Source organism: Ursus americanus, chromosome 7 (genome assembly GCF_024610735.1).
Source record: "Ursus americanus isolate L20-20 chromosome 7, mUrsAme1.1.p, whole genome shotgun sequence".
In the NCBI taxonomy this organism is placed as follows: domain Eukaryota; kingdom Metazoa; phylum Chordata; class Mammalia; order Carnivora; family Ursidae; genus Ursus; species Ursus americanus.
Genome location: NC_142133.1, coordinates 31,758,636 through 31,782,867, shown reverse-complemented (window position 1 = coordinate 31,782,867; position 24,232 = coordinate 31,758,636). Strand labels below are relative to the sequence as shown.

General features: G+C 45.9%; 1 protein-coding gene across 1 annotated transcript in view; it reads left to right on the top strand.

Moving 5' to 3' along the window:
* Positions 1–654: 654 nt before the first annotated feature.
* SPRED2 (sprouty related EVH1 domain containing 2) overlaps positions 655–24,232 on the top strand; it is a 111,292-nt gene continuing 87,714 nt past the window's right edge. Inside the window, exon 1 of the mRNA XM_045788122.2 lies at positions 655–1,319. Coding sequence (XP_045644078.1) covers positions 1,294–1,319 — 26 coding nt within the window. The 5' untranslated portion in view covers positions 655–1,293. The remainder of the gene's footprint in view (positions 1,320–24,232) is intronic.

Here is a 24,232-nt window from a genome sequence, read left to right as displayed (position 1 = left end):
AAGGCCCATCCTACCAACATGCGAGAGGTTTACTAAATAATTTGGGCTCACCTTTTAACCGTGAGAAGTCCATCATTTCTACTGAAATGCAAACGTTTCTGGGCTGTGTTGGTTGGTTGTTTTTTTTTTTTAATGTACAAATAATGATTCCTCAAAAATGCCCACTCCGCTACCAAGACAAAAAAAGATCACAAGATTCAGGAGAAATTGAAAAGCCTCTGCCATTCAGAACCTTGGCAATAGCATCTGTGTAGTCGCCACCCTCCCGCTCCACTGCGGAAGGTAGTTGGGTCCTCTGAGCCCAAGCACCTCTCTGGGCCTCCCCTTAACTCCGCGTCTCCGCCCCCGCCCCCCACCATTTTTAATCCAGGGGTTTGGATGGAGGGAGGGAACCAAACTGGAGCCAGATGTGTGCGAGTCCCCGGCTCCCGCCTCCTCCCTCCTCCCCTCCTCTCGGGCTTCTTAAAACCCGGAGCGCAAGCGAAAAAGGATCCGGAGCCAGCCAGACGCCTCGCAAACAACTCCACTCCGCGGCTCCTCCGGGAGTGGAAGCCGGGAGGGAGGGGGAAAGGAAGCCGGGCATGCTCAGTAGGCGGGACAAAGTTTTTTTTTTTTTCTCCTTTTTTTTTTTTTTTTTTTTTCTTTCGGTCGCAAGTAGGAAGCTTTTTGCACTCCACCACCTCTGGCCGCTGGGAAGACGTCATCGCTTCCGCCCTACTTCCTCCTCCTGTTGGCGGCGGTGAGAATCCAATATGGAGTAAATCGGTGGAGTCGAGAGATGGGGCTCGGACGGGGCGCCCTGCACCGCCTCCCAGGCGCACCTCCCCCGGCCGCCGACCGCTCCCCGGAACCGTGATTGGCCCGGCCCCCGGGGGCGACCCCGGACCGAGCCCCCACCCGCGGCTGGCCCTACTCTCCTCCTCCTCTCAGCAGTCCCCGCCGCTCCACGGCGCGCTTGTTTTTCTCCTCCTCTCCCCCACCGCCGTCCCCTGCCCAAATCTCTCCCCCTCTGGTCGCTGCCGAGCCCCCGGAGCCCTTCCTGCCGAGCCCCGGGCTCTGCGGCGTTCACTCCTCCCGCAGCTTGCCTTTGCACCCCTTCCCCAAACCTCACCCCGCGCTCCTATCGCCCTGCTTCCCCTTCTGCCTTCTGCGGCGCCCCTTCATCTCTCGCCGCTCCCCCTCCCCAACCAAATCAGGCGATCTCCGGAGATGTGAAGAAGGGGGGTGAGCGGACAGGAAGATGAAGGGAGCAAAGCTGCCCGCCGCGGGACAGGCGTCTAGGTGAACAGGAAAATGACCGAAGAAACACACCCGGACGAGTAAGTTTGGCCGCGGGGTGGGACGGGGGTGCCCCGCAGGGGCAACGTGGGGGACGGGACTGAGGACGCAGGCGGAGACGCTGCTTGGGTGAACTTGGCGTGGGGTGCAGCTACTAGCCGGCCTGTGGGCTTTGGGATGCGAGATTTCCCCCCTTGTTGGTTGAAGTGAGGAGGGGGCAAAGACTGCTGAGGGCCGGCGGGGGCGCGACTTGAGTCGGCGGGCTGGTGGCCGCGGCGGGGGCCAAGGGCGCGCGGGTGACCTCGGGGCGGTCCCCGCTCCCTCTCCTGGGACTCACAAACACCCCCTCCCCCCCGAAATCTTCTGCGGCCGGAGCGATAGACCTGATACCCCCGCTCCGGCTTCCTGGGGTCGGTGGGTTTTCACGTAGTGACTTTGTGACTCCTGCCCCGCCGCTCGCCCCCCGATCCCTTAGGGAGCCCACTGGGGCCCAGGCTCCGCCATTTCGTTTTCTTGAATCGCTCTCATTTGCATACCACATTTTCATTCATAAAAAACACGATGGAGCGAGGGGAGGACTGGGCGCGGGCTGCGCGGGGGTCTGCGTGAGCCCGGATCCCTAGGCAGGTCGCTGTGCGGGAGCCGCCGGAGGGGTCCCGCGGCGCGTGTGAGCGTGTGTGCACGCGCTTTTGGGCTTGGGATAGGCGCCCCGCGGGATCGGGGCCTCTCGGGGGCGGATCCGAGTCGTGTGCTGCGGGGGCGGGCGGGAGCGTGCGGGGCAATGTGCTGCGGGCCGGTGTGTGTGTGCGTGCGTGTGTGTATGTATCTGTGTGCGCGTGTGTGTGCGCGCGTGCACAGGCATGCGTGCCCGGCCCGCGGGCCCGAGGGGAACAATGCTCGGGGCGCTCCGCTGGAGGGGCTCCCGGGCTGACCCGCCGCCCTCCGCGGGATGCGTGCTGTTTTCCAGCCCCGGGCCAAGGTGAGGCTCCCCGCCGCCTCGCGGTCGCGGAATTGGGTTTGGCTTTCTCCCACCCCCGCCCGAGGCGTTTCCAATCCCGGGAGAAGGGGAGGCAGGGCTTCTGGGCCCGGCGCCTGAGGTCGTCGGCTTCGGGTCCGAGTGGTCACCGCACGGCGTCTGCCTCCGCTGCTCAGTGGCTGCGCCCGCCACCAGCCACTTTTTTTTTTTTTTTTTGTGAATAAGACGCTCTCCTTTATTGTCACATGATATCCCTCCCCTCCTCCCCTGCACATTCATAAATCCGGAGCCTGCCTCGGCTCCTTTCATTCAGAGCTGCCATTAGCTAAGGTAGCAGTGGCGCTGGCTTGGGCTCAATGAGCCCGTCGGTAGCCGCGGGGATGCACCCTGGGGGAGGCCCAGAGAGCGTATCTGCGGGGTGGTGGGGGCTGCAGGTATCTGCTCAAGAGGCCCAGGGTCTTTTGCCCCTGCGAGCATTGATAGCCAGTGCAGAGAGGGGAAGTGACTCAGGGCTGGGTGACGGGGAGGGCTTTTCTTGGAGCAGGTGACAGAATGCTACTCTTAAGAATCTACTTCACTTTTTTTTTTTTTTTAATGCCCCTTTATCCTTTGGCGTCTGCTGTTGCCAGGCTGGACGGGAGAGGGTGTTGAGAGGGTTGGTGTTTGGGAAAGGGAATTTCCTTCCTGTGGTCCCCGGGGATCTTTGACTGCAGTAACCCCTGGTCTGCCAGACACCCGCAGCTGGAGAGCATCCCGCCTGGTGTGCATGTCGCTGCCATCCCACCACCTGTGCTGGTCTTTTTAAACATTTTGCTTTGCCTTCATAGACTGAAACGGTAAAATGGGGAAAAAAAAGTTGCTCTTGTGGGGAAGAAATATGCTGCTGGGCCTTGCCCCCATTCGGACTTGACTGATAGACAAGTGTTTTTATAGGTCCTCCTTTGTCCTTGCACACACAAATAGCAGTAGTAGTGGGGAGGGATGGTTGCCTTGCTCTGGATTTAGGGATTCTTGTTGAAGATTGGTTCCACTTGCCCTGCCTTGGATTCCTTGGCTTCATCTCTTGGGAATACTGGCCCGGCCTCTCCCTTTCACCGAAGCATGTCAGCTTTGCATCCTACCCCATCTGATAGCGAAAGCAAAAGGATTTGGGGTGGGATCACCAGCAAGAAATGACTAGGTCTATGTCATGCTTTCAGAGCAGTTCAGCCTGGAACTGGCCACCCCCACTGCTGTCAGAAGCCCTGTTGAGACAATAGGTATTTGAGGACAGGTTCTGGTTTCAGTTAGAGAATCAGAAAACTGTGGCGCCTTAGCCCAGTGCAGAAATGGCCTTCCCGGGATTACTTTTAATGTAATGACCTTGGCATGAGACATGAAATGCAAGCCCGTAAGAACTTGGGCTGCATGGGCTGTAAACTGCCATTTGTGGACACTGTCCATTATATTGTTCAAGTTCTTATGTAATGACCTATCTGAAAAATTCCTTTTAAATGTTAGTGCCTGGAAGAAGGTTTCTCTCTAGGTTGCAGAGCTTGCTGTGATTGCCTTTTTGTTGTTGGGGTTTTTTTTTTTTGCAACCGCTGTCTGGAAGCTCAGAGCTAAAAGTATTGCTTGATTACAGTAGTCATAGTTGGCCTAGGCGTTTGCTAGATTTATTTAGCCCTCCTCTAGTATGAATTTTGATCTTTTATTTTCTTTTCTAATGGCTTTATGTTCGAGGTCCTACAGATACCTTTTGGAAGTAGACAGGGTGTGTTACAAATAAAGTGATTTGGTGACCTCAAATTAGGAGACCTATGGGAGAAATAGTTATGCCTTAGGTAAAATAGATTTTCTTTAGAGTCCATATATATTTAAAGTTTTTATTAAATGGTTCAGATATATAATAAATGTGTTTAGCATCAGAGTACAGTAAGTCAGAATCTTGTAACTGGCAAAATTGTGCCTAATTAAAAAAAATAGTAAATGTTTTGTCTTCTCATGCTCTTTTCCATATCTATTTAAAATTTCTCTAATAAATATATGATAGTTTAGGAAAGCTTGTCTGCTTTTTTTGCTGGCTGCCCTAAAAAAGCTTCCATATAGATAATACTCTGACCCTTCTCCTCTGATCCCACTCCAACTACAAATGCGTGTTAAGATTTACAACTCTACAGATTTTTTAAATAATTTAATAGTAAAAAGCATCAACAAGCTATTGAAAATGATCTTTTGTACAAAAGAGTGGAAAAATTTTTTTGATTGTATGCATTTTTTCTGTATCTTTAAAGCATTTGATTATGGTCATGAATGATTTGGAAATTTGTTGACAAAATGAGGAAACCCTTCTCAAGTGAGCTTAATGCAGGAGACGTAGGCCTTCCATTTAGCTATTCTGTTCCTCTCATAAACTCTTCTCTGCAACACGTATCTTGCTGAGAATGGACTTGTAGCTTTGTCCTTAGTCATGTTTCTCCTAATGTTGAAAGATTGTCCATTACAAAAAAACTTAAATATTTTTGCTGAACCATTTCAAAGACATTAGACATCAGAATGTCTTATATCTAAATACTTGAGCTTACTTTCCAAAAGATGAGGTTGCTCTTCCAGGAAACCACAATACCATCATCACACTTTACAAAATTAAGAATCATTCCCTGTTTTCTTTAACATTTAGCCCAATTGACTGAAAAATGTCTTTTACAACTGTCATTTCAGCCAGGTGCCAATTAAAGATCCTGAGTTAAATGCATTTAACTTATACTTAAGACTCAAGGCTCAGCCATTTGCTCACTTTCTGATCTAAGGCAACTTACCTTTCACTTCGGTTTTATCTGAGTGAATAAAATGGGAGTGAATGTTAACCAATTTCATCGAGTTGCTGTGAAAATTAAATGAGCTATCCTATATAAAAGTTACTGTGAGCACCAAGCATAAATCAGGTGTCTGGTGTTGGCTCTTTGCAGGGCACTGGGATAGGTTTCTTATAGGCTCAGCTTCTTAATTTTCAAATAATCCTATGAAGAAGGAGTTACCCCCATTAATTTTACTGTTTTTTAAAGATTTTATTTACTTATTTATTTATTTATTTAGAGAGAGCGGGAGCACGCTGGCACAGGCAAGAGCAGTGGGGAGGGGCTGAGGGAGAGAATCTCAAGCAGGCTCCTCACTGAGTGCAGAGCCCAGTGCCATGCGGGGCTGTATCCCACCGCCCTGAAGTCACGACCCTGAGATCATGACCTGAGTTGAAATCAAGAGTCAGAGGCTTAACCGACTGAGCCACCCAGGTGCCCCGGAGTTACTCCATTTAACTGATGAAGAAGCTTAAATAAAGTTGCTTGCCTAAGATAGCAAACATTTTTAAATAGCACTTTACTCATTTAGTCTTCTCAACAGTCCTCTGAGATAGATAGGGTATTATTACCTCCATTTATAGATGGGGAAGCTGAGGCCCAGAGAAGCTGAGTAACTTGTCCAAGGTCGTATCATTAGTAAATGAAGGAGCTAGGATTTGACTCAGTCTGGCGCAGGAGGGACTGTTTTCAACCACTGTGAGGTACCCTCTCAAAAGAGGACAGGCAGGCCAGCCTTAGTCATTCTGACTTCCGAGCTCACACTGTTTGTCAGTCATGCTGTCCTTAATTCTGAATTGATGATAGTCTGTCATTGCCGTGATTTTTTCCACTTCCTTTATCTTCCCTGAAATTGCTATGAGGCACATACTGAATTAAAGTGAATTTAAATAAACTTGAGCTTGAGAATTCTATGATACACCTTAACATAATAGGAGTGTGAATTCAGAGTTGGTTATTGGAGGTTAGCTGTACGTTCGTTGAAATAACAGTTTTTGGAAATTAGACCTGGTACAACAAATATTGATCCAGTTTCTTTGCATTAGCTTTAAAAAAGGGATGTTTCTACTCCACATGAATAGAATCCTTAAATGCATGGAGTTGGCTATGCAGAATTGGAATCTTGGTCCATTCTGGAAAGCAAGACAAAACAAAACACTTGGAAAGACCTTAACAAAATTGTAAGCAAGGACGTTGTCATTGTATAAAGTTAAGCACCTTACTGCAAGGCCGTACATCTTTCTAGGCGGTGGGCTTGCACTTCTCTCCATCTGCTAGGCTTGTTTCCATGAGGATTTAGCAAGTGCTCCCTCCTTTCTAGCTATGGCTCATCCCATCTGCTTTCCACTTCCTTTAACCAAATAAAATATATAAAAGTGCATCAGTACAAATATCAAAACTACTCTGCCTCGACAGTCTGCTTACTCATGCTCTTTATTCTGGAATTTTCTCTCTTCCTTCCCTGCAACAAGTGAATTTCTGCTCATTCCCCCTCCCACCAGTTCTGCGGCCATTCCTTTTATGAGGTCCTAGTCTTTCCTCCCCTCTGCTCTTCACGTCAAAACTGAGAACTGTTTATAGCATTTTTCCCCCCCATGCTGTATGGTATTTCTCATTGTTTAGAGTTGGGCTTATACCCAGCTAGATTCTTAACCAGAATATGAGCTTTTTGGATTTAGGATTACCTCTAATGCTTAATTTTCTAGTTGTTGGCCCAATACCATTGGGCACATTATGGATGCTTAATAAATGTCTGTTGAGTTAAAAAGTGGATTTAATTATTTTAAAGCGCTCTGTCCCTACCAACAAATGCAATAATTACAGTCGTTACTTTTGGTTAACTTACAGTGTGTATAAGCCCCCTCTGAGAAACTCCGCATTCATGTGAAGCCCTTGGCACATTTTGTGGAACTTGGGTGCAGAACTATCTGGTAGTGATGATCTGTGATTGACAACTCCAAACCATTTTGATTCCAATCACTGTTGTGGGAGTTGGGAAGTGGAAGATCTTGAGTGCAATAAGCCAGGGCCTGTGTTTCTGCCTGTGCAGGAGAATCTCCGCGGAAATCATAATATTAACAATTTGCAGTAGCCACGGGGTTCTGATGGAGTCTCAACACTCGAAGTTGGAGACAGCGTGCTGATGAACACCAGTATAGTTCCTGTATTACCGGGCTGAACACAAATACACGATCTGACAGCGAAACCCTCAGAAACTGAACAAGATGATAATAGAGGCAGAGCAGGAAGTTTTGGTGTGTGGGTTTTTTTTTTGTTTTTGTTTTTTTTGGATTGTTTTCTCAAGCAAATTGCGCTGGTTTTCTTTCTTTGTTTTGAGACCCAGTCATATTGATAAACTCTTGTAAATGCTTCTTTTTCATCGATATGTAAGGCTAGGACATTGATGATTTTTTAAGGCATTTTCTAGGGCTTATCGTCGCTGGAGTAGAAGGAATATTTTGCACTGACGCACACAGTGCCCTGTGGAACAAAAAGCATTTTTTGTGTGCTCGCCGTGGGTGGGCATGAAGCCTTGTTAACTGCAGCTCGATATGTGTCTTATGTCATGGGAAGGAAGGCAGGCCAGGATCTTAGTAAAATACTTGGTAGTAACTGGCACAGGAGTTCACTAAATTAAGTAACAACTGTTTTATAACTAATCTCTCTGGTGAGCTTTGTTGGCGTTATGTTCACACGTGGCGTCCTGCACGCAAGATAGCAAATTGCACGCGTGTTATTCATGCTACTCTCAAAGGGTAGTTTAATATTTATTTAAAAACAAAATACCTGCTTTTGCACTCCCTCAGAGCACAGAGGTGAAGAAATGGATTATGACTTCATCCTAGCATTTAGAGCTGGCGATGGAAGGGATTAGAACGAGGGCAGCTTCTGAAATGTATGGCTTTGGCTCCTCTGTGTACTGATATAATGATTTTTAGAATCTGGTTGTTTTCATTCTTAGATATATTCCCTGTGGTCCATTCGTAAGTGCTTAAACTTAATTACCAGGTTAAGTTTTTAATTGTCTTTCCTAGTTCATCTGGTAAGGACATCTTTGTCTCTCTGTTTTCATTACTTACTCCTGTTATTTTTCTCCTTGCATTGCTTTGGCTCTGGCTTCCAGTATTGATTTTTCAGATAATCACTACTTATTTTGTATTTGCATCCCACCCTGAGAATGCACAAAGAAGGTTAGCCCTATCTGCCCTTCTAGGTTTTGGGAATAATAGCTTGTTACGCCTTATACTTGCAGTCTTGCAGAGTGCTGAGCCCATAGTAGGCTTTCTGCAAACGTTCTTTGATTGGTTAAAGCAAATATTTGTTAATTGAAAAATAATTTTACCTTATATCAAAATATAAACTATTAGTCTTACTGTACCTACATCCAAAAAGACTTTGGGGTTGCCTTTTCAAAATGTCCAGGAGGGGCAGGCTGCTGTGATGGTAGCAGAGGAAATGTGGGTTTTGGGGTCATACCGTGCTTCTGTGCTCTACTCACTAAGGGCCCCTGGCAGGTGTTTTAAGCCAGGAGCCCTGGGTTAATGTAAATGAAGCTCACTCTGCTATCTAATTCATAGGCTGTTAAAAAGTGGAAATGAAATCGTGAAGGTAAAGCATTGCAGCACAGTGCCTGATAAATTGGAAATTCAGTGGGACTTACCCACCTCCAGTGTCTCATATCATGTGGCAAGGTATGATTTATTTTCAGAATTGACAAGGTGGAGGATATCCATTTGTAATATTTTACCTTCACAGCAACCTTTTGAGGCAAGGAACAATATTCTCACGTTATGCCTGTGAGAGCTGAAGTGACTTGCTCAAGGGGGTTTCTAGGAGGAGAATTAGAGCCTAGAAGTCATGTTCTGCTTTTTATTTGGCTTTCTGGTGCTGTGCTGGTAGGACTGAGAGTAGCACTTTAGTTTTGGTGCTGTAGTATCAGTAATGCCCTGCTGACTGTTGGCCCTTTTACTCAGTAATCCTAGTTGGCTGTCTTTTTGAGAGTTCATGTTTTTTTTTTTTTTAAAGATTTTATTTATTTATTTGACAGAGAGAGACACAGCCAGTGAGAGAGGGAACACAAGCAAGGGGAGTGGGAGAGGAAGAAGCAGGCTCCCAGCAGAAGAGCCTGACGTAGGGCTCGATCCCATAACGCCAGGATCACGCCCTGAGCCGAAGGCAGACGCTTAACGACTGAGCCACCCAGGCGCCCCGAGAGTTCATGTCTCATGGAAGCTGGCCTCCTCTCTTACCGGCAGTGTACTTACCGATAGTAGTAGCATCCTTGGCTTTCTTGCCATTCCTGTCTGTGGTCAAGAAATCCTATCACCAATGTCATTCAGATTGTTTCTAAGAGTCAATAGGCTTGGTGTGGGTTGGGTTGGTGGGGGAGGGCTGGCTGAAGTTTCCCTTAGGAGTGAGTTGGCTTATGACTTGTTTTGTCTCTTGCATGCTGTGTTGGTGTTTATGTTTTATATTTTCAGCCAAGAAATAAAGTGAATGTTAGATCAGGAGTTTAATTTAATCATCAGCATCCCAGTAATTTTACTCATTTTTACAGATCTTTTAAAGTTGCAAAGTGTGAATATAGTCTTAATATGGTAGTTAAATCTTTCTTCTTCACCTAATAGGTTAAATTGAATCTGTGATTTTTCTCAGACTCAAAATTCCAGAACAGGTCTGCTCTGCCGGGGTAGTATGTATTGGCTCAGTATTACTTCTGGGCCTGAAGGCCTAATGGTTGCCTTTTCATTAATCTGTGTATAAACAGGTTTCAGATCCGGAGTCTGCTGTTTTTAAACTAGCTTTAAGGCCCTTTCCATCCATTCTTAGACGTCTTTTATACTAAGGAGAATCAGGGGGGTACTAGATTACAGGTGTCCATTCAGAGCATAATAGACTTTGAATCTAAAGAACTTGACTTGAGAAGACACTTGGACCCTAGGGATGCCTGGGTGGCTCAGTCGTTTAAGCATCTGCCTTTGGCTCAGATCATATTCTCAGGGTCCAGAGATCGAGCCCCACCTTGGGCTCCATGCTCAGCAGGAAGTCTGCTTGTCCCTCTCCCTCTGCCTCTATTCCTACTTGTGATCTCTATCTCTCTTTTCTCTCTCTCAAATAAATAAAATCTTTAAAAAAAAAAAGCAGATACTTGGACTCTAATGCAAAGCCATGTATTAATTATTTTATTGGGTAAAATAAATACCCAGGGTGGTGAGGCTTGAGGAAAGGGAACGACTAGCTGTTGAGTGCCAGTCACTTACTGCGTCTAATGCACCAGACACCGAATCTGCCAGACGGTACCAGCGCTGTGACTCAGAGAGAGTCTCTGGCCTTAGGGAGCTTGGGTTCTAGGGTGCTAGCCACTTGCATATGCCTTAGGGGTATGAGGACAGCATCATCCTGATGATTGACTCTCAGAGTTGTTTTTTCTTTCTTCTTGTTTCTGTAGGGTTCCTCCTAGGGCTGCAGGCATTGGAATTCCCAAATTTAGGGTCAGGGGAGCTCTTCATCTGGAGCATTCTGCCCTTCCCAGAATCCCCTAACAAGCTCTTCAAGTTATTTTGGGGGGGTGTGTGTGTTGAGTGTACACTCACTTGTGCACTCACACATGGATGGAATATGTCAGACAGGCAAGGAGAAGATTCAGAGAGGTTAAGTATCTTGTCTGAGGTCACAGAGCAGTGTTTGTTATTTTTAGTCCAGGTCCTTTAATTTCAGATCCCATGTTTATAGAATATTAACGTGTCATAACTTTGTAGAGCTTCAGTTTTCTTATATAAGAAAACTGTGTTGTGCCTACAGCTTGATTTATATTACCGTTGAGCAAATGAAATTAGAACTCACTTCGAATCCTGAAAATACCTCAAAACTATGAGGCGACATTTCTTTCTGCATTCCTTTTCAGCTCTGTGAAGTAGGAAAGCAGTGCCCACAGAGGTGGCCTTTTCTGTACTGATACAAAGAGCAACTTTAGGGCGCCTGGGTGGCTCAGTCAGTTGGGCGTCTGCTTTAGGCTTGACTCGAGATCCCGATCCCGGGGTCCTGGGCTCCAGGCCCTCCCACCCCCTCCCAGTCAGGCTCCCTGCTCAGTGGGGAGTCTGCTTCTCCCTCCCCCTCCCCCTGCTCCTATCTCTCTCTTGCTCACTCTTTTTCTCTCAGATAACTAAATAAAATCTTTAAAAGAGAAAAAGAGCAACTTTACAGATACCTCTTTGGGAAAAAAAACTAGCCACCGTATCCTTGAAAGTGTGAATGAGCGGGATGGATAACGTTGCACACTATTCTGGACCTGTGTTTTAGCCTAGCTATTTTGAGAGGAGGATCAGAACTTGAACTTGAACTTGTATTGGGAGTCTTGCAAAGTGAGGATTCTGATTTAGTAAGGCCTCCGATTCTGCATTTTTAAAAAAGATTTATTTATTTGAGGGGGAGAGAGAGAGAGAGAGACAACACAAGTGGGAAGGGCAGAGGGAGAGGAAGAAAGAATCTCAAGTGGAATCCACACAGAGCACGGAGCCCAACTCGGGGCTCAGTCCCAGGACCCTGAGATCATGACCTGAGCTGAAACCAAGAGTCGGACACTTAACCCACTGTACCACCCAGGTGCCCTTTAGATTCTGCATTTTTAATAAACTCTCAGGTGCTGCTGATCGATGGATGACTATTTATGAGTAGCAAGGACCTCTCTATGGTTGTGATGGTAGTAAGCTCACAGCTGTCAGGTTTTTGTCTTCTAAGTCAGCTTCACATACTTGGCATTTGGAATCTGTTGAAGAAGCTCATCGGATGAGAACTTGGTGCTTATACATGGAGAGTTATCAAGCAGCCCCTTCTCCATCCCTGGCAGGGTTTCCAGCATTGAGATACAGCTTGACTTTAGATGGGAATGTGCTGGAAGAATTTTTTCTTATGGCTTAAAGTTCTTGGTGAATGCCAGGAAGCCCAAGAAATCCATCATTTAAAAAGAAACACAAAGTCCCAGAACTTTGTCAAGTCTACAGTCAGCTGGCATTCTGCACCTTCCAGACAAATCAGTCTTGTATAGAAAGCCTGCCGCCCTGGGAGGCAGGCGCACACAGCCCTAGAAGAAATCACAGGAAGTAATTAAACAGAGAAGGTCAGAGAAAGAGGAAGTGGTTGTGTTGTTTCTGATGCGAATAGCATTGTTGTTCCTGGGGATCCAGATGATGGTGTTTAAGTCTTCTGGAATGTGACTGCTTGGGGATTTGATTGTATTTAAATTGCAGCCCTTTCAGTTTATTCTTTTAGACAGCAATCTAGTTAGGAAATGAATTGCTTTTAGGTCTTATCAGGAATACCCACGTGCCTAAGCAGAAGTTTTAAGCAGGGAGTTGCTTATAGCTTGGCAAATTGCACCTAAATGAAATGAATGTCAAGACTATTAGAGGTTAATTTTAGGTGTCTGGAGTTCTCCTTAATTCTCCTGATTAAACACTTTAACATAATAGTTCCCTTAATTGGAATAATGATGGCATATTAGCATGCATATTAAACCATTTACCCAAATTTGAATAGGGTTAAAATGCAAATTATCCATCACTTGTCAGTGCTTACTCTTTAGAGATGATTCCTGGTGAGAGATGGGGAGAAGACTGGAATATGAATCTGGATGGGGCTTTCCACTTGAGGCAGCATTGCTAGGAAAACCAAGAATAGACCAGAGGACTGAAGTAAGTGAGAGACCCTTTGTTCCCCCAAAACAGTGGTACTAAAAATACCCCAACGCTTATGATAGTAAAACTGCAACATGGGGGCGGATGTGGTGGGAAATCTGAAATGAGCTGATGACCCTCTGGTTGTGTCTTCACTAGCCCGTCATGTTTTTCTTTGACAGGAAGGTGATGAGAGACTAAAGACCCCCCTCTTCCCTAGCATTTAGATACACCATCTGAAGTCTCCCAACTGAGTGTCTGAGAACCCACAAACACTCCCAAGTGTCTGTGAACCAAATACATAATGTCACCCATTCGTATCTGTTACTCTCTTTCAATGTACAGCTGCATTTATAGAATAATAAACCGTGATCTCAATAAAATACTACACAATTCACAGTGGATGTTTGTTGTATATTTTTCTTAACTCACAGTTACTAAATAAAACTAATCTCTAGGGAGGGGAACTGGTATCCGAATTTTCTCCCTTTGAGTCTTTACACTTAGAAAATTGGGAATCCTTGTAGCCCTCATTCTGGATGTAAGGATGTAAGTGTGGTCATTCTGTAGGGGATACATATGCTGGAAGGTGCAGATTGGTTGGAAGGTCTGAGGAAAGTAGGGGCCAAGTTTAGTTGGAGGAGGAGGAGTTGAAAATGAGTCAGGACATCTTCCCTAGAGACTTGGCATGATGTTGGGTCTTCTGATTAAAGGAAGGAGTGCTGGGGGCATGAGTCTTCTCGGTCCTCAGTTCTTGCCCTTTTTAGCTCCCACGGTCAGGATTGTCCGGTACCTGTGCTGTGCAGCTCTTGAGTGGATACCAAGCAGCAAAGAAGATGGCTACCTTGTTAACATGCGTATAGTGCCCTGGGAGTCCGGAAACTTAGATTCGCATTTCCTTCTTTGCCACTAGCCTGCTATACGACCTAAGATGTCGCACTTCTCTGGACTCTGCTTTCTCAACCCTAAAATAAAGGGGTTGAATAACATAACAATATTGAAGGACTCTCCTAGTTCCAGATACTACAGGGAGTTAATATTAAAAAAATTTATTCGTATTTATTTATAAGCATAATATTCTTTTTTTTTTTAATTGAAGCATAGCTGACACACAATGTTTCGTTAGTTTCAGGTGTGCGACATAGTGATTCAACAACTCTGTACCTTATGCTATGCTCACCACGAGTACAGCTACCATCTGCCGCCATACAACACCAATACAATACTATTGTCTGTATTCCTTACGTTGTACCATTCATCTCTGTGACTTACTCATTCTGTAACTGGAAGCCTGTACCTCCTATTCCTCTTTTTTTTATTTTTTTTTTATGATTTTATTTATTTATGTGACAGAGAGACAGCCAGCGAGAGAGGGAACACAGCAGGGGGAGTGGGAGGGAAAGAAGCAGGCTCCCAGCGGAGGAGCCCAATGTGGGACTCGATCCCGCAACGCTGGGATCACGCCCTGAGCCGAAGGCAGACGCCTAACGACTGCGCTACCCAGGCGCCCCTGTACCTCCTATTCCTCTTCACCCTTTTGCCCATTCTCCTACCCCACCTCCTTCTGGCAACCACCATTTTGTTCTCTGTGTTTATGGATCTATTTCTGATTTGTTTATTTTGTTTTTTAGATTCCGCGCATGAGGGAAATCATTTGCTATTTGTCTTTCTCTGTCTGACTTATTTCACTTAGCATAATATGCTCTGGGTCTGTCCATGCTATTGCAGATGGCAAAATCTTCCTTTTTATGGCTGACTAATACTCCATGGTGTGTGTGTGTGTGTGTGTGTGTGTGTGTACCACATATTCCTTATCCGTTCATCTCTTGATGAACACTTGAATTACTTCTATATCTTGGCTATTATAAATAATATTACAATGAATATAGGAGTGTATGTATCTTTTTGAATTAGAGTTTTGTTTTCTTTGGGTAAATACCCAGTAGTGAAATGACTAGATTGTATGGTATTTCTGTTTTTAATTTTTATGAGGAAACTATACTGTTTTCTACATTAGTTGTACCAATTTACATTCCCCCAACAGTGCATGAGTGTTCCCTTTTTTCTACATCCTCGCTAATACTTGTTATTTCTTTCTTTTTTTTTTTTTTTGGATACTAGCCATTCTGACAGATGTAAGGTGATATTGTGGTTTTAACTTGCCTGATGATTAGTGATGTTGAGCATCTTTTCATGTGTCTGTTGGCATAATATTATTTTTTATTTATTTTTTATCTTTTAAAGATTTTATTTATTTGACAGAGAGAGAGAGACAGCAAGCAAGAGAGGGAACACAAGCAGGTGGTGTGGGAGAGGAAGAAGCGGGCTCCCCGCAGAGCAGGGAACCCAGTGTGGGGCTCGATCCCAGGACCCTGGGATCACGCCCTGAGCCCGAAGGTAGACACTTAAGGACTGAGCCACCCAGGCGCCCCAGTATTCTTTTTTAAAACAGAGAAAAATACAAAGCAGAAATTAAAATACTTGTTGCTGCCACAGTCAGGGAAGAGTTCACTTTCAGCAGGGTGGGTCTTGAAGGTTAGAGGACTCAGATAAGGATAGTGGTGGTACTTTGTGGGGAGGCACAGGTCAAGCCATATAGGGAGGAGGCATCTCTTGTCCAAAGGTTTCTTCCACAGGTGGGAAACTCCTCTAGGTTTATGCTGGGGCAGCTCAGAGAAAGAGCTGGTTGAGTTGGCTGAGGCTAACTTTGGGAGGTTGTTGAGTGCCAGGCTATCAAAGTAGGTACTTGGACATTTGTTCTTCAGGCAGGACAGAGCTGTTTAAAGTTGTGAAGCAGGGGGCGCCCAGGTGGCACAGCAGTTAAGCGTCTGCCTTCGGCTCAGGGCGTGATCCCGGCGTTATGGGATCGAGCCCCACATCAGGCTCCTCCGCTATGAGCCTGCTTCTTCCTCTCCCACTCCCCCTGCTTGTGTTCCCTCTCTCGCTGGCCGTCTCTATCTCTGTCGAATAAATAAATAAAATCTTAAAAAAAATAAATAAATAAAGTTGTGAAGCAGGGGCGCCTGGGTGGCGCAGTCCTTAAGCGTCTGCCTTCGGCTCAGGGCGTGATCCTGGCGTGCTGGGATCGAGCCCCACATCGGGCTCCTCCGCTGGGAGCCTGCTTCTTGCTCTCCCACTCCCCCTGCTTGTGTTCCCTCTCTCGCTGGCTGTCTCTTTCACATAAATAAAATAAAATCTTTAAAAAAAAAATAAAGTTGTGAAGCAAAGATGGTGTGGTATGTTGTTAAATTCAGATTAGTTAGAGAGTGCGGGCTAGGCTGGAGTCAAGGAGGTTGCTGATAATTGCTTCCCTGCCATACCTGGGCAGGACTTTTCTCTCTAGCCTTAATTAAATGCAGTAGGCATTGCTGTAAAATGTTTGGTTCCAAGGGGGGTGTCGTTCGCTTATTGGAAGATGGTCAAGTGTGCTGTGAAATTCAGAACATTACTTTGTAGATCAAATTTACAGTTTGGGAATCACTCAAGTAATAAGTGTTCTTTTGTTTGTTTTTAGTATTGTTACTTCTGCAGAAACCCAGCACTGATCTGTTGAAATTGCCCTTGTGAAGCACAGGATACGTTGCCCTTCCTCAGTAGAGTAAAATGGTTGCAACTATATCATGAAATTATAGAACTGAAAGGGCTCTTAGGAAAATACCATCTCAGCGCCCTTCTCGTACACATAAATTGCAGTCTGGAGAGGTCAAATGAGTATACTGGGGTCACCATGCTAGTCTGTGGTTTGGGATATGTCAGTGAGCAGATGTCATCTGGCCTTGGTTCCTTCCAGTCCTGTTTTGGGCACGATGTTAAACGTTCATGACAGTTGCTATCCTCATGTTGCGGAATCCCCAGGAGACAGGATAAAGATGGTGGAAACAATCAGTTCGGGTTAACGTGGTCCGTGTAGACGGTGAACCATCAACATTGAACAGAGTGCAGGCCTTGGTCAGCTCTTGTGCAGTAGGTTGCAGTAGATGAGCTTGCCACATGCTGTCTCTGTGTGGCTCACCTGCAGGTGGCAGGTAGGGGTCCTGAGGTCTGGCTTCCAGGTGTTGCGTTTCAGGGACAAAGGGGTTGGGAGTAGAGACAGAGGAGGGCCTCTTTTCAGCTTGCCATTCTGGGAGAGAGGAGATGAGCCCTTAGATGAAAAATTGAAATACATGTGATGTTCCAAGTTTTCTGCACCTGGGCACCAGCAAAAAAGTTTTGAAACATTACCTCTGCTTGTTCTTCCTCCCCAGCTCCAGTGCCTTCTGTTCTCCCCATGTGTTTGCTTTTGATGTTAACTGCCAAGGCTGTGTGGTCATAGACAGCAGGAAGTAATATTTGATACGCAGGTCTCGTGGGGTGGGGGTAGGTGGATGCCAGGATGGGAAGGGTGGCGGTTTTGGCACATTAGTGTGAGAACACTGCCCGCTTCTAAGCCAACGGGTGTTGCTACAGCTAAGGAGGGAAAGGAAGAGTTGACCACCTGGTCATAGAAGAGCATTTTTTATGGTAGCTTTCTACTTCAGGTTTTCCTAAGCCCCATAGGTTGAACCCAGATAAAGTTGAGATTATCCTTTATACCAAACACAGGTAGTGTTGTAGCCAAGGGCTTGTAGAAACCTAGCCTTGAGGAAGAATGAAAATGATCTCCAAACCAAGACACTACCCCAAGAGCCAAAGGTCCCACAGACAGGCTGGAAGGACACACCCTACTTCGCCACAGTGACACTTGATCCATTTCCCATTCCTGCTTTGAAACTATAGTCTGAAGTCAGGACACCCCCTGGAATAACAAGATTCCTACTATTTGTGTAGGATAGAAAACTTGTATTTTTAAAAACTTTCTTTCTCTTGGGCTTCTATCCACCCCTCCCTTTTGTTTTTCTTGTTAATCCCCATCAGCGGGGCCAATCTTCTCACTTATAAAGTAAAAGGGTCCCCTGTGAGCCTGAAGATCCAGTGTGTAGTTCCAGACTCCTGGTTCCAGTGCTTCTGGATCATCCAGATGATGTGGGTTGTTTGGATGGAAATGATGGGCCCCCTTCCCCATTCCTCTTATTCCACAATGAGCAGCACAACAGTGACCAGGAGAATTAGACAGGTGTGGTCCACCCACCATCCCTGGCATGCAACCTGAAACAGACCCCCTCCCCGCAACTGTCCTAACAAGGATAATTTATCAGTATAACAAGAGGCCCTCAGGTGGAGCATGTCTGCGGTTGGTTTGGGATGCTGTTTAGGGTGCAGTGCCCTTCCACTTTACAGTCTTAACCTTTCTCATCTCTCGACAAATTGAATTAGAATTTCACCTCTACTCTGTGTGTCATTATTAAAGTAAATCGAGGAGGTTCTAATGTGCCTTAGACGAATCAGGATTTGTAAGAAGGGAAGAGGGGAATGCCCAACCAAACCGAGAGGGTTGTAACCAACCAAGATGGTATTTACTAGGGAAAATGTACTCTTTTTAAAGTGACAGATGTTAACTAGATTTATTGTGGTGATCATTTCACTGTATATACAAATATTGAATCATGTCATACGCCAGAAACTAACATAATGTTTTATGTCAATTATATCTAAAGAAAAAATTCAAAAGATCCTCTCCCACCTCCCCAGTTTGTCACTACTATTAATTTATCCTACTCTGCCAGTTTGGAGGCCACACACCTCCATATCTGTGAATGGGAATGGTCTGGGAAGTGTTCCTCCTTCTTTTCCTGTGCTTCCCTCTTGGTTCCAACTCATTTAAGTTGGATAACAAATAATCACTAAGGGAGGAAGATACCAAATTGATGTTTCACGTGAAGTGAGATCATAAGAGACAAAAAATAGATTCTAATTGTTGATCCAAGAGGTCTTTTATTTAATAAAAAAATTCTAAAGCATATGAAAAATCACCTACAGCTGCCCAAAACTACGATTTTTTAAAATTATTTTTTAAAAAGGTGTTGCTAAAACTTTGAGAGCCCTTAACTTGGTGATATAACAGTTGCTTCTAGGATACATATTTAGCTATTTTAATAGTTGAAGTAGTAAATACAGGTTTTTTGTTTTGTTTTCTTTAGTGCCAGTTATTTTGCAGGAAACAAGAATAGTTCTTGCGTTTGATTTTTGATAAGCCTTTGTTAACGTGAGACTGGTATTTGCTCAAATTTAAAGGAAAACAGAGTTATAGAATCATATGCTTTTACCTAGAAATGCAAATACTTTGACTTAAAACAGATGTCTCTAATAAAAACTGATGCCAGGTTTTAAGATTGTAGCTTGTCAACCCAGAAAGAAAACGGGACACAGTCTTGTACAGCAGTGTAAATGTACTCAATGCCACTGAGCCATACCTTTAAAAATGGTCAGAATGGTAAATTTTATGTTATGTGTATTTTGCCACAATTAAAAAAAATCAAACCAAAAAAATGGGACTGAAGTCAACTTACGACTTAATAAGAGCTCCAGAAAAATGGCAGCTTGCACACCACTGTCTGGGCCTGTGCACCTCGGACTCTGAATCTCCTATTTAGAACCCTCCTTTGTAGTTTTCCCGTTGCCTGTCGATCCCTTAGTCCCCTACTTCTCCTCTTCTGCTCCTCCTCTCAAAAACGCTCCCTTCACAGAAGTTTGAAGCAGACGAATTTGCAATTACTCCAGTGGCACGCAGTCGTGTGGCTCCTAAGCTTCCTGCAGTGGACTGCGTACGTGCATTTCCTTCTGTACTCATGTGTCTTGACAAGGGCTTGGAACCTCTGAGAAAGGGCCAAAGGTCCAGACAGCTTTGCAGGAGCGCTCCCACCACAGTTGGTCGTGATTTAGGGTGGCGGGGCGATGAGCGCCTCCCAGCCAGGGAGACCAGGGTTGAGGGACAGCCCATTCAGTAGTGACCAGGCAATACGGCCTTGGATAGGCGCTTCACGTCCAGAGAGCCTTGGAGCTTCTCAGGGAGACCAGGGTTGAGGGACAGCCCATTCAGTAGTGACCAGCCAATACGGCCTTGGATAAGCGCTTCACGTCCAGAGAGCCTTGGAGCTTCTCAGGTAGAATGGGAATGCTGATTCGGATGTTGCGACAGCCACGTGGGATAATAATGCAAAGAACTGTACTAACACATGTATAAAACCCAAACAAGCCAGTCCGCCCTTCCTCCTTTCCCCTATTTGCTAAACGGGCGGGTAAAGTTAAGAATCGCTTAATTCAAACATGTGAGAATGAATGTGTGCGGTAGTGCACAGCTGTGAGAAAACAACCTGGTCCTTGAAAATGTCGGGCCCTTTTTTGGTGTTTTTAAGAGTCGATGTTTCTCTTTTTAAGTAGTTTTACTAGTAGCGTTTTGATGTAAATTAGATTGTTAATATTTCTAAGGTGGCGTGCCTCCAGAACAGGAATATTGGCAACTTTTTATACAGATTTCGTGAATTTTTCAGTAAAGGACACAGTAATTCTTACCACAAGTACTCATTCTTGATTGTTGAAAATTTATACTCATTCATAAACTGTTTATAGATTTGACACTTGCTGGCCTTGGGAATACTTAAGTCACCACATCACCACATTTGATACTTAATTTGGTAATCTCTGTGTCCACCAGAAAAAACAAATGTTATAATGAGCTGCTGTGATAAGCTCTTGGGGATAAGGTTATTCATGGTCGAGGGCACAGTTGTCCATATGAAAGCACCCCCCCTTCCTCCCCCTCCCAGGATTGAAACACAGGATCCGAAGATCTTACCAATTCAGGGAGCTGAGAAGTATGCCCTGTTCCACCATGCTGGATGGCCCTTCAGTTTCTACTTGGACACTTCCGTGATAAGGACCCCACGTGCGCAGTGACTTGGGCATGCAGCTCTGATTGTCGCAGATTCTTCTATGGAACCACTGTCTACAGCAGCAACAACCGCTTCTCTTGTTCTGAGCGCCCTGCTGATACACGAAGGCAGTGCTTGCTCGCTTCTCCTGGCCAAGCATCATCCTGGTCTCCTTATCGGTGTTCAGGTTCAACCATCTCTCTCAAAATGGGGGCCCAGGACTGGAGGTGCTTTTCCAGATGCAGCAGACTCTTAGACGTTGTGATAGTTATCTCTCTTCGTGTAGTCTAGGGTGGTGGGGGGCCGTGGTCCGTATAAAGGCACCAGGCTGTTTGCATCGAAAATGTGTGCGGCTCATGCTGAGCCTGCACCCTCGATTCTTCTTTTAATGGATATGTTGGTCCCCTCAGCTGCTGTGGGCTTTGGAGGAGTAGACCTCTCTCCCTGTGACAGGGCAAAAAGGAGGCCCTCCTTGTGCCAGCCTGAGCACTTAGGTATCCTCTTGGCTCTTGGTGTGCTGGGCACAGATGGGGACGGGCATTCCCTCCTTTCCCAGAGAACTCTCCACTTCTAGGTGAAGTACTCTATTTTGTATTCCCTGGATTGTATTCTTTGGCACGGATGCAGAAGGACAGGCAAGAAGGTGAATGCTCTGCTCATAGCATCGAAATCGGTGTTTCTCAAAGCTGGTCCTGGGCCACCTAGTCAGTCAGTAGTCTGCAGGGCTTGTTAAGAATGCGCAGGTCTGCAGCCCACCCAGACGTCCTGGATCAGCCTCTCTGAGGTATGGCCCAGGGAATCTGCATCTTTGAAAAGCTCCCCCAGGTGATTCCTCTGACTGCAAGCCAGGAGATCCACTTCCTAAACTGTAATTACATCCTTGATGTTCATTTTCGTAATTGTCCAACTACTGGGTACTCAGGAATCTTAAAGGCCACCTTTGAGCCTCACTCCAGCCACCCAGTGCTTTTAATAGTTCCTGAGTATGTGTTTACACAATCTGCATTTTATGAAGTCCATAAAGACATATTTACCCAACAAGTCACCGGCACTCCAAAGGTCAGTTTTCCTCAACTTCTATGAAAGGTTCTTAACTCAAAGTCAATTAACACCAAGATAGACGCCAATTAAGCCAAGGAAGTGAGCTGTTCACGCCAGCATTCCATCGGTAACTTTTGTCCCCTGTTGTAGCTTTAGTTTTACAAGTCCCTTCATGCCAGTTACTTCATTTAACCTGTACGCGTGTCACCAGTTACAGCACACAGGTAAATGTGCCATTTGTCATGTCATCGTGTGGGAGTGCTGTTTAAAAGCATGTAATTTAAGTAACTATGAAATGATGCCATGTTAGCACTTTTGCAGCTGACCGAATCGCCCTCCCCATCGCAAGTGCTCGGGAAGAAGGGCAGGGCCCTTTGGGCTCCTGTAGTGTTGCTTTCAGAGCCTGTGGTCGAATGGGTCTTGCCTGGGTCCAGAGCTGGGATTTCCTCGTTTACAGAGAGTAATTCCTCAAAAGAATTGCGGGAACGTTAGTTGAGATAATGTGGATCACGTGCTTTGCACAGTGGCTGGTACGTGGAAAGCAGTCCGTTTAGAAATGGGTGTCTCCTGCAGCTGCTGCTGCTGATTGCAGCAAATCGACAACCCTGAGAGAGAACGAACCCTTCAAGTTAGCAGTAGCAGGAGGTCCGGAGCCTCCGTTGGCAGGTTTTTCCCAGTGAAGGCGCAGTGAAGCCTCAGGTCCTCCTGCAGCCACTGGGACCCCATCCTGACGCCAGCGGGGCACCCCGCGCTGACAGCCGTTCCTCCGGGGAAAGGTAGGGAAGTGCAGCAGGCTCTTTCTGGTTTCACCGGAGACTCTGCGTGATATCTTTCAACCTAATTTCTTACCTGTAAAAGCCTCTTCCTTAGGAGGAAAAAGCTAGGTCCTCTTTTCAATTGATTTGGGAACGAGTTCTAGTTAGGTTAAGAACTGGGATGGGGGAGTACAAGCAGTGATGTGAAAAGATGCCCAAGAGCCCAGCATGGGCGGGGAGGAGGGACCGCCCATGTAGGCTACTTGCAGGTTCTCTGGCATCAGCACATGAGTTAGGACCTTCCCTCCCCCCGCATTTAAAATTATTATTAGTCTTCATCAGGAAACGAAATTCCCATTACTAGAAGTGAGGCTGTTTACTCTTTTTTTAAATGATGACCAAGGTACGAATTGCTCCGAGCTGTGTTATAGGAAGGCAGTAGGGGCTTCTTGGTAAAAACCAGAGGGTTTAGACCAGTGCTGTCCAGTAGAAATACAACATGAGTCATGTAAGATGCTCTGGTGGCAGTTAAAAAAAAAAAAAAAAAGCTGATATTAATTTTAATTCAATTCATCTAAATTATTTCAACATGTAATCAGTATTAAAAATTATTACTGGCATATTCTGCATTTTTTTCTATCACATTTTTGAAATGCAGCGTTTTCCACCTGCAGCGCATCTGTGGACGAGCTGTTTGCAGGGGTTCGTGGCCATGTGGGGCCAATGCCTCCTGTGAGTTAGCGCACCTCTAGCCTAAAGCAGACCCAGGTGTGAACTCCACTCTTATTAGCCACGAGACCAGGGGTAAAGTACCTGAACCTTTCAAAGCCTCACATGTAAAAAAGGGACCACAGTACCTACTTTTCTGGGCTGTTTTCAGTATTAATTCAGATGATGTATGTACATAAATTGATGGGTCCGTGAAGAGGTGCTCTGTCGGTAGCATCTATGAATTTTGAGATAACCAGTCTGTTGTGTAGGGTGTGGCTGAAAAGGGAAGGCTGCTGATGGAAGGCAGTACTAGGGGCAGTATTTCTGGGCCGAAGAAGAATTTCAAAAAATCTGACCAGTTGCTGGGCCTCTGGCCTTGCGTCCTGTGCACGAGCAGTGGCAGGGGTCTCTGGTTCTGGTCAGCGCGGTTGGCTTAGAGCTCTGTGACCAGTTCAGAGAAGAAAGTGTACGGGGAATCACTGTGGCGTCCTGACAACAGTCTCCGCCTCCGAGGCGGGGGAGCCGGGTTCAGATTCTGACTGCCCCTTATATTGCATTTTTTGTATTTCCGAACTTGGGCGTTTTCATCTCTCCAGTGGTACTAATGGTATGAGGCTTGTGAGGGTTCAGTGAGACACAGCACGTGACAGTCTGCTGCGGCGTCTGGCACCTCTGAGGCACCTAATACATGAGTGTGACTGGCATCCAGCAAGCAGTTTCATCTTGTCGAGGGGGCCTGAGGGCTGAACAGAAGGGAAGGATCATGCCCCTCTGGTACGCAGCTCGAAAGATGGAACCAGCAAGAGAGGAGAGGAGCCCCTATGACTGGTTTTGTGAGAGACTATCCAGCTATCTCTGGAGCTGAAAGCACACTGATTAATCGTGTCTAAGCCAAGGAATGGGCGTGGGGGGATCTAGGACTCCTCATCCGTTTGGTTCATTGAATCCTGAGATCCTCCTAGGCTGTGCCAAGGATTTGTGACTGTGCAGGCAGGGTTCCAGAGGGGACTCTGGCAAAGAAACAGGAAAGAGGGAGAAAGGGGGCATGGCCTGTGTGGGTGGCATACTGGGGAGTTACCCTCCACACGTGGGCTATGTCATAAACATTTTGATAACATTTTTTTTTCTGTCCCTTTTAGTCCTCCGGCTTTCAGTAATTTTTTGTGTGTTCTGGAGA